Below are 9833 nucleotides of genomic sequence, written 5' to 3'. Positions count from 1 at the left end.
CTCTTTGTGGCTAAAAGTCCTCTGCCAGGCCTGGCCCATGTGCGACAGCTAGAGCTGTCCTCTCAACAGTTCTGTGGCCAGTCCCAAGCTGTGCCCTGCTGGACAGGCATGATGAGAAAGGTGACTAAGTGAGTAAGGCTTTGGACTGGATCTTGGGATGCTTGACCTCAGCGTGTTTGCTGGAGGATCTCTGTGGGGTTCAGCCCTGTCGCTGTGGACAGGGTGGCTGCTGACCTGTGCTGCTTGTTGTCTTCTGCCATGCATGTACAGTGGGCTTCTCGGGGCAGGGGTGTCTGTGCTGTGCCCAAGGTGGTGTGGCTCAGACTGCAAAAATTGCTGCAGAACCAGAGCCCTCAGGCCACAGAGCCAGGCCTTGGGTGAAACTGCTGTCAGCGGCTGGGGTAGAAGTGGCTTTGGGTCAGCACCCCAGACTGAGCTTGCCCCAAAGGCTTCTTTGGAGGGGGGCTTTGAGAGTGGCTTCAGTGACAGAGAAGCAAGGCCACCTTCTTTCCAGAAAAACAGTCCCACATGGAGCTGAGTAGCAAGAGCTGCTCTTCTCCCAATTCATGCTTGCTGTAATCCAGGTTTAAAGCATAGACACAAATGTTGCTCCTCTTTGCTCTCAGTGAGATGCTGGCATGGGCCAGAGCCCAGATCCACTGCCAGTTTCATGCCAGCGAGAACTGGATAGCACTCCCTCCCTCTGATGGCAGCAAGCACGACGTGCAGGCAGAGAATGAGACAGTCTTCATCCCCAACAGAGGTGAGTGCTACTCCTGTTATCTCAGGTAGGGACAGTGAGATCACAGCGAGCAGGAATCAAGCAGACTATAACGTGTGTCTGAGGACAGCACGAGTAGAAGTGAGCGGGAAGTCCGTGTGGCTTTCCTTGTGTAATTCCCTGGTGATGGCTGCTGCAGGACCTCGTTAATACTAAGATCAAAGTGGTGCTAGCTTGGAGTGAAACATGAGGGTTGTCAGTCCAGCTGTTCTGGGAATGTCTCATGTTCTGACTGGGGCATGAGATATTTCCTCCTCGGCCCCTTCTCCTCTCCATTCCTCCCTGTGAGGCTAAGGCCTGGCTGTCCTGGGCATGGTGAGTACCGCCCCTTGGCCTGGGCCCTGAGGCTGGGCAGCATTCACGTGGTTGTTCTTTTCTTCCAGGAGAGCAGAGTCAGTGTATCCTGTCCACTCCACCAAAGATTCTCTTCTGTGACTTGCAAATGGATCCCAGGGAGTCAAAGTCCTGTGAGTCCTGTCTTCTCTTCCCCTGCTCAGAGAGCTCTCCTCAGGGGAGCCCCGCTCTCAAGCTGGCTTTGCAGACCTGAGTACTGCAAGTGGGAGACCCTGGCGCTTGCGGAAGGCGAGGTGCCTCGGTGGGAGTGTGAGTGCTAAGGAACTACTCCCTGCTGCATTGTCCAGAGTCTGTTCTCCACTGTGTATTGCAACGTGCCCCTCAGTCCTGCCCCTGGCCCGCATCCTTTGCCACAGGTCCACTGTGTAGCTGCGAGGCATAAAACATTTTGAAATACCTGGCTGCAGCTGAAGGAATGGATACACACACCTGCATTTCCCTGCCTTTATTTCTTCAGCCACACTGAAGTATTCTTGGGATTTAGGCTGGCGTCCTCTGAAGGTCCATGTTTCCTCTTCAGGTTGTGGCTGTCCTGGAGATCGCAGAGTCTTCTGCCTGTTCTAGTTTTCCTGACCTTTCTGCTGTAAAAGTGAACACTTCTCATCTTCTCTGGCTCAAAGCTCTCCATGTCTCCAAAGCCCTCAAATGGTGTCCTTCCAGTGGGCCCCCTTTAAGCTCTCCTTCACTACTTTCCCTTTTGCTGTTTAGAGACATTTTCATCCTTTTCACAGCAACTCATTTTTCTAGTTCAGGCATCTGCTTCTATCAGGGACTTCTACCTGAGTAGACAGCTGTGAAAATACAAATATGTGCTGTTGTCTCTTGGTTGGTGGCTGCGTGACCCAGCCTGTCAGTTCATGTCAGATCTCCTTTGTGTTCCAGCGGCCCGTGGTCCAGTGGCAGCATAACATTAGTCATTGCAGGCTGCGCATGAATGACTTCCTCGAGTTGTCCTAGGGGTCTGCTGGGAAGGGGTGATGGAGACCTCTCAAGTCACAGAGCAAAGGGATCAGAGGCAGTGCCTGTGGTGGAGGGGGCTCCTCTGGAGCATTGAGCTCTGGGGAGGGGGCGAGAGCAGAGCTGCAAGTGAGACCAAGGAGCCGCGGGCTGTAACATGCTGGTTTTGAAGCAGGGACCTCCTGCCTTTCTAGGCCTGGAGGGGCCTGACTGGAGGGAAAGGCAGACAGGGCAAAACCAACCTGGCTTGGCTAGGTGGTTAGCAGGGTGGGGCAGTGCTGTCTGGGGCTATGTGTCCTAAACTGCAAAGCCTATTGTCTGAGGACGTTTAGTTATTTACTTACTATTCTACAGCAGCATGCGGGGGAAAGGAGCTGGCCCTGCTGCATCAAAGCCAAGGTCCACTGTGCTTTCTGAAAGTGTCCGTGCCAGGGAGGAGGAGGCAGAAATCTCAGCTGGACTGAGGCTCACCTGGATTCTCCTGTACTCCTCGCTGCTGACAGATGTGGGGCTGGAGCATCCATTCCCCAGGAGCAGGGGGAAGCCCCTTATCCTGGAGCATCTCAGGCAGGCTTGGCAGTCTCTGGGAGAGCAGATCAGTGACTACAGTCCAACCTCCAGGTGGCTGGGATGGATTGAGAGGATTTCCTTGTGCTCTGGCTTTGCAGGCAGAAGCTGTTCAGCCCCTAGCTAAGCTAGCGATAGTCTGTCCCTCGGAGTGACGTTGTATTGTGTGTGTGTGTGTGTGTGTTCACTCTGCCACTAGGTGACACTGAGCCTGTGTCTGCCTTGCGCTTGGATGCAGCTCCATAAGAAGGACCCAAACTCTTCTATGCTTTGAGGTTCCTTGGCCGTGTGTTACAGCCTTTCCCCTTGGTTGTGTGATGCACACATCCCTTGCATGTGTCATGCGTGATGCCGCTGTGTGTGGTACTGGGCTTTTTAGCACTGAAACCCCCATATCACAGCCCCAGCTCTGCCAGGCTGTTCACACTAATCCCATTGGCATGTGGTGCTGCTCCTCTCACGAGAGACTGCAGCTGGCATGCTTGCAGATCATTCCTGGGGGCTCCTGCTAGCTCTGTGGAGGCAGAGTTGAAGCTGTGTGGGTGTGTATCTTAATTCTTCATTTCCTGTTTTTCAGAAGTTTTGAGTTTGGAAAGGCAAAAAAACCCCAAGAAATCTTAATTCTGCTTCAGCAAAGTACTATGTTATTAAACTGTAGCCAGAGCTGGCACGTATAGCTGAGGTTGTGTGAGTCTGTCTCTTGATAAAAGGCCTTGTTTTCAGTTGCCGACCAGCTTATTCCCCAATATCTTCCCCTTGTTATGGTGCCTATATGTTGAAGTTGACTCACCTCCCATCCCTTTGACACATTGCCCAGACTGAGCTCTTTAAATTTGTCACCATAAAACATTTTTTTCAAGCCCTCAAGTTGTTTCTGTGGCTTTTTTTACCTTCTCTCTGGTTTTGTAATACCTTTAAATATTTGGTAGATCACAGAGAGGGGAGGAAATGGAGGCAGCCTAGACACAGGCCAGGAGCCCGGCCAGAGGATACAGTGGGTGGGTAGAGGAAGGCATCCATACTGCTAGGAATGTGCTTCCTTCTGGGATCTGCACAGAAGCTGGGACTTCCTGAGTCCTGGAATTCCTGTGCCAGGTAGCAAACCGCCCATCCTCCTCGGATGGTGGTGGTCTCTGCTCAGGTTATCCTCACTAGACATGGAGGCCTTTGTGAGCACTCTTGTTAAGCCTGGTACAGGGGGTTACAGCAGTCTGCTGCAGTGCTCCTGAACCTTCCTTGGAAATATCTGATTTTCCTCCCTGTCAGGACAATTCTCGGCTTTATCTGCACCCTGGACAGCCTTGTGTTTTAAGGTGTGAGAGCCTGTGGGCACTACGCATTAGCACGGGCTTTTTCCTTCCTTCCAGTCCTGTTTTTTAAATCTAGAAGTTATATTTAAAGTGTAACCCTAGCTTTTAATCTAAGCCTCAATGTTTAGGATGTGCCAAATGTGGGGAAGGATCTGTGGTTTCACAGCAGGATGCTGCCCTTCCTCTGGCAGGGTGTATCTGCATCATGGTGGGCAAGCTAGAGAGGTGGAGACTTTCCACAGTTCACTGTTTGCACCTTTCTTATTATACAGTGTGCAGTTTGGGAAAGCTGCAGAAGTGTTCGCCCTGCCTTGAGAAGCATTGGGGTTTGTGTGGTGGCCAAGGGGTTTCGAGAGGGCTGAATGCAGTGTAAAGCCAGGCCCCCAGCATCTCAGAGATCTCAGAGGCTTTGTGATCTAAGTCATCAGTCTGTCAAGGGGGATACACCACAGGTTGTTGTGAAGGTCTCTTAATTGTTTCTTGGCCATTTAGACACGGTGCTTCAGAGAAAAACACAGGAAGGAACTAATTTTTGTTGCTGAGTTTGGGGTTTGTGTAAACCGAATGTCAAAAGAGGCATGAGGTATCAATCGGCACCTCTCTGCCTTCAGTATTGTTTGTGCGTGAATGGGGCAGAGCCCTGAGGAAACCACAGCACGTGAATGCATCTTGAAAGCGGTGCATGAAAAAAGTGTGCAGAGGCAAATTCAGGTTGAACTCATGATGAGTAAGTTTAGCTTTCATGTGTTTGTGTTCCTGGATTTTACATCTTTCACATTCTTTTGAGGCAGAGTTTGTGTGTGTGGTTGTATGTGCTGGAAGCAATGTCTGGATGACAGCGCATGTGATGCGAGGTGAGGAGCAATGCACTGGTGCAGGGAAGCCAGGGATGTGCTTGGCCTGCTGTGGGAAAGAGGAGATAGCAGAAAGTACCATGCACTGTCCCTAGCTCAGCCCTGCTGCTGTTCCTAACCATTGGTGCAGGGAGCCTGCGAGCAACAGCTCCAGGAACTTCCTTTTGGCCTTGGAAAGCAAACCTTTCTGCACTTGTTGCAGATTCATATTGTGAGACTCTGCCCATAGACAGCCCTCCCTCTTTCTGGGGACAGTCAGTGAAGTACGTGTACAAGTTGACCATCGGCTGCCAGCATGTCAACTCCCCCATCAAGCTCCTGCGCGTTCCCTTCCGTGTCCTTGTGCTGCATGGTAAGGCCACGCGCTGCCCTCCCTGCAGACACAGGCCTGGCTGCACCCTGCCCCAATGACATTCTCGCCTTCTCCCCAGGGCTCAAGGATTACCAGTTCCCACAGGATGAGGCCGTGGCTCCCTCAAACCCCTTCCTGGAGGAGGAGGAGGGGGGCTTGAAGAAAGACTCTCACCTGGTGGACCTGGTGACAGAACTGCTCATGGTGGCCACCTCCCGACACAGCCTGCGTAGGTCATTTCCCCTGCTTGAACCTGCTGTCCTAACCTGGGTGTGAAGCACATCTCAGTGCTTGCTGCAAAAACCTCTTGCTGGCAAAGTGAAGCTCTAACTGGGGCTGTGGAGCAGCTCCATCAGGGCCCGCTCGGATCAGAGTTTCCCATAGGCTCTCCCTGCCAGTCTCAGGCTCTTCCTAATTCAGCCAGAGACCTTCTTCCCAGTGTATCCAGTGTGTGGTTTGTTCTTGCTCATTGCAGGTGTTTCCCAAAGGGAATGCTGCCTCCAGGGCCTGTCCCTCACACCCAAGCAGCAGGTGTGGGGTCATTTCTGCTGGGATCTTTGATTAACCGAGTGCTGTATGGAGCAGAGCCTCATCCTGCTGCAACCCTGTTCCCCCCTCTTCTTGCTCCACAGACCTGTATAACATCAGCAACACTCGTGGGAAGGTGGGGACATTCTGCATCTTTAAGACTGTGTATAAGATCAGAGAGGATGTTATTGGGACCTTTAACTTCTTGGAAGGAGACATCCCATGTCTGCAGGTCAGTGCTGGCTTCGGGGTCACTGTGGGGAGAGGCAGGGGTTTCAGGTGGGGGAGTGGGAGAAGGGATTGGGGTGGCACTGGGCTGCTGTGGGGTTTCTAGTGGGACCCAGCTGAGGTCCCCTTGGGGTATGAGGTGGGGAAGGGCTCCGGTTCTGAGCTCGTTTGGGAAATGGAGGCCCCAGGGCTTTGGGCCAGGGCTGCGTGAGTGTGAGAGTGAGCACCCTGCCAATTGCCCTGCAGTTCTCCGTGAGCCTGCAGATGGAGGAGAGCATCCGGGAGGAGTTCCAACGCCGGCGGGGTCAGCCCATCTCCTTCAGCACACACACCCGCCATCAGGAGGCCTGCCTGCACACGGCCCAGAGCAGCTTCAGCCTGCCTATCCTGCTCGGCTCTACCCCAGGATTCACCACCAACATTGGTTAGTGGCCACCAGGGAAGGGACCTGCCCCTGCTGGTCTCTGCAGGAGGACTGCAATGTCCCCAGTCCTGCCTTGCTGTGTTGTGTGGGAGGGAGCTGGCCCGAGTGGACTTATTTGCTTGTCCACTTGCCAGGACAGCCAGCGCTGAGACAGCTGCTGTCCCTGTCCCTTGTGGTGTTGGCTGCTGATCCTCCTCTTGCCCACAGTGTCCCTGAAGTGGAGGCTGCACTTCAAGTTTGTGACCTCTGGGGAGTTGGCAGGGATTTGCCTGGTTCATGGGAGCCAATCAGAGGCCGTCACCTGGACTGGGGTGGAGCAGATTGAAGTGGACACTTTCAGCTGGGACTTGCCCATCAAAGTCCTTCCCACCAACCCCATCTTGGCTTCCTATGTATCTCAGTTCTCCAGCACCAACTCCATCACCATCTGAAGTGGGGAGAGCTGGTAGGGGCCTGAGGTGCTGCAGGCGTGTGCTGCCAGTGGGAATGACAGGCAGGACTGTTGCTGGCGCGCTGTGGGGTGCACACCCCAACATCCCCCTGGGTTTGTCTGTGACGCCCAGGTGGGCATCAGGTGAGTCTGTCCTGCCTGTGGGTGGAGGAGTGCTGTGCTTGCTGTGGTGTCTTGTGCTGCAGCCTTTGGCTGGGAGCTGGGCCCTTCCTGCCTGGGTTGGAGGTGTGTCTCAGCACTCACCGAAAGGAAATCTGCCTCCCAGGAAATGGCCTGACATGCCTTTACCCCATGAGGGGCTTCCAAGAGGGAAGGGTCCAGCCCAGGGAAAGGAGAGTGGAGCTCTTCTGGTGAAGCCCCATACCAGCCTTGGGTGAAGGCCATGCCCCTACAGCGGAGACCCCTCAAGGAGAGGTCTGGCATCCAGGTGAGGCATGCTGGCCACCTGGCCTGGGTGGGAGCCTGCTCTCTTGCCCTGGCACACGTCCTGCCTCTTGGGAAGGATGTCTCATGCGCACAGCCCAGTGCCCCCATTACCCTCGCCCGGAGGAGGTAGGTCCTGGCAGGCCAGCCCTGCACTGCTGGCACGTGCTGGTGTCCTGGATGTGGCTGCGTGCTATGGCAGCACGATAGCAATGATCCAAAACCGAGAAGCACTGAGCGTCTGGGCTGTTCTCTGCCTGCGCTCCTGGGCGCGAAGGCATCTTGCTGGTCTTGGGGTCCTTGGGGAGCTGGAGTGAATGCGTGCTGTGCATTCAGGAGCTGGGATGGAGATCTCCCTGCTCAACAGCCAGCTCCCCTTTTCTACCAAACCTTTCAAAGAGTTTTCCTCTTTGCATGGAAATCTAATAAACATCTGAACGTGCAAAACTCAGCCTTCCAAAGAAAGAGCCTTATTCCTACACCATTCCCGGTGCTAGACACAGCCTGCTCTGTACGACAGTCACAGGCTGGAGACCTCCTATTTGTTTAATAACTTTGTTGCAAGAACAGAAACATCTACACAAGACTGCACAACACAGGCATGGCACCAGCTGGGGCAGGCTGCCAGGGTGGCTGGCTCCACCCTGGTGCATGCAGATTGCTTCAGCTCCCTGAACCCTAGCAGGGCACCTGGCTCCATGCCCTGTTCCCCTGTAGCTGGGATGGGGCAGCCAGCATGGGGGAGGCTGAGCTCCTCCTGGGGATACCTTCTAGTGGTTCCTCCCACTCACCCGGCACTCTGCTGCCTGCCCCAGGCTGGCTCCATTGCAGTGTTGCCCAGGGCTGGCCTGCAGTGCCAGGGAGCTGTGGGAGCAGGGGCATTAGTGGTTCCAGAGGTGGGTTGTGCCCCTTATGCTCTGGGGCAGAGAAGGGGCTGGTTGGGGTGTGTGGGTCTGGCATGAAGGGCCACGATGCTCCCCATGAGCTCCCAGTGGCTGCCATGCAGGGGGATGGGGATCTCAGAGGGAGGAGGGAGCTGTTTAGCTTGTGTCAGGATGCGGGAGTACAAGACTGCTGCGATGCAGGCTAATTTGGTCCCGTAGCCCTTTCTTTAGTAGTTGGAGCTTTCCTGCCCACCTGGGAGGAGATCCCATAGGATCCGCATTCCCATGGTGTGCAGGGAGTTTCACAGGGAGGGGGCCCTGGTTCGGTTCAGGGAGCTGAAGGTGGAAGTGAAGCCATACTGTGGCAGCGCTAGGGTGTAAATGTTAACTCAGTACCATAGTGTGTGGATAGTGGTTTTCCTCAAAGGTGGCTGCAGTGATGTCTCTATGGGATGGGGCAGGTCTGGAGCATGCGGGAGGTGTGCTCTGGAGGAGGGAGGCTGATGCCGGGGGGCACAGGGTGCTGATGAGCTTCTATCTGCTCAGCCCCATGCCCAGCACCTTGTTGCTCAGCAGCTCGGGGGTGCCGGCTGAGCCCCACTCGTGCTCCATGTTCTTCACACAGGGCAGGTTGGGGTTGGCTTTCTGCACCACTGAGATCTGGCAGGTCTGTGAGTCGTAGTGGGCCTCGCACCAGTCAGGGAAGTTGATGGGGAGCTGGGTGCTGCAGGAGAGGGCACGGTGCCATCAGCTCCTCCTGGTTTGTGCCAGGGGGCTGCTGGCAGGGCCAGGTGGCTTCCTCCGCTGCCAGTCCAGTTGGCTGGGGTGTCTCCCAGGCCAGCTTGAGCAGGCTGGGCCACAGCTCCTGGAACATCTGGGCATCTTTCTGTGCTGAGATGCCCCTGCTGCCTGCTGTCCCTGGCTCCCTGACTCACCCCACCACCCTCAGCACCATGGTGGGATCCTGCCCACCTCTGCCCCTTGTCCCCCAGGGCCTGGCACCCCGCAGGCCCTCAGGGCTCTGACATTTGCTCCACTGCATGTGTGGCCACCAGACCCACATGACCTCCTCCCTGCTGCGAGCACAGAGGTGCCATGGCAGGGCAGCATTGCCAGCAGTAGCCCACCCCCAGCGCCCCTTGGCCCCTCACTCACATCTCACAGCAGCCCACGCTGATGGGGTACAGGCAGGTGCAGAGCAGGCAGTTGGTGCTCAGCCACGACTCCCCAAGGGAGAACTGCTTCCCCTCGTACTTGCAGAGAGCTGCAAAGGAAATGGCAGCAATGAGCACCCGTGGGCCTGCATCTCTGCAGCCCTAGAAGGAGGCAGTAGAGGAAAGATGGGCAGCCCTCCTCCCTTTGCTGCTAGTCCTGCATGCTTGGCCCCAGCCAGGCTTCTGCCAGGAGCTCTTCACAGCCCAGTGAGCTGTTTCTCAGCCAGAGCCCTGGGGAGCTGTTCTGTGATTTATAGACTGCTCCTTCACTCATCACTGGCCCACAATTGTGCTCCTGAGCTCAGCACAGTCCTTTCCATGCTTCGCAGGCACGCAGCCTAGGGAAAGCTGAGGCCTCCTCTTCCCATCAGTGTCTTCCCGGCTCAACGTCCCCACTTACCTTTAGCCTGGAAGTAGCATTTGGCCTGGGAGCCTGGCAGCTGGAGGAGGAGGGAGAGCAGCAGGCAAAGCCAAGCACACCCCATCTTCTGTGCTCGTGTGACCAT

The 9833-nt window shown here is 55.3% G+C and overlaps 2 protein-coding genes across 2 annotated transcripts; one reads left to right on the top strand and one right to left on the bottom strand.

Annotated features, from left to right (window-relative positions):
• The first annotated feature begins 108 nt into the window (after positions 1-108).
• On the top strand, positions 109-6786 carry LOC142596434 (RAB6A-GEF complex partner protein 2-like). Its single transcript, XM_075725531.1, has 8 exons — positions 109-128; positions 627-763; positions 1165-1248; positions 5026-5175; positions 5255-5404; positions 5808-5935; positions 6178-6355; positions 6563-6786. Exons 1-8 carry the CDS (start codon positions 109-111, stop codon positions 6784-6786), a joined length of 1071 nt encoding a protein of 356 aa, XP_075581646.1.
• Positions 6787-8647: 1861 nt separating this feature from the next.
• LOC142596538 (prostate-associated microseminoprotein-like) lies at positions 8648-9833 on the bottom strand. Its single transcript, XM_075725694.1, has 3 exons — positions 9728-9833; positions 9269-9377; positions 8648-8837 (listed from the first exon to the last, which is right to left on the bottom strand). The coding sequence occupies exons 1-3, from the start codon at positions 9831-9833 to the stop codon at positions 8648-8650; spliced, it is 405 nt and encodes a 134-aa protein (XP_075581809.1).

The sequence above is a fragment of the Pelecanus crispus genome, chromosome W, assembly GCF_030463565.1.
Source record: "Pelecanus crispus isolate bPelCri1 chromosome W, bPelCri1.pri, whole genome shotgun sequence".
NCBI lineage: Eukaryota > Metazoa > Chordata > Aves > Pelecaniformes > Pelecanidae > Pelecanus > Pelecanus crispus.
This window is presented reverse-complemented; position numbering and strand designations above follow the sequence as displayed.

Bases quoted from the DNA above. Each gene is read 5' to 3' on its own strand.
- LOC142596434 (XM_075725531.1), top strand. From the start codon at position 109: ATGATGAGAAAGGTGACTAA. The intron at 1,249-5,025 runs GTGAGTCCTGTC...CACTTGTTGCAG, and splicing joins TCCCAGGGAGTCAAAGTCCT to ATTCATATTGTGAGACTCTG. The intron at 6,356-6,562 runs GTTAGTGGCCAC...TCTTGCCCACAG, and splicing joins AGGATTCACCACCAACATTG to TGTCCCTGAAGTGGAGGCTG.
- LOC142596538 (XM_075725694.1), bottom strand. From the start codon at position 9,833: ATGGTCACACGAGCACAGAAGATGGGGTGTGCTTGGCTTTGCCTGCTG. The intron at 9,378-9,727 runs GTAAGTGGGGAC...TTTCCTTTGCAG, and splicing joins ATGCTACTTCCAGGCTAAAG to CTCTCTGCAAGTACGAGGGG. The intron at 8,838-9,268 runs GTGAGTGAGGGG...CCTCTCCTGCAG, and splicing joins AGCGTGGGCTGCTGTGAGAT to CACCCAGCTCCCCATCAACT.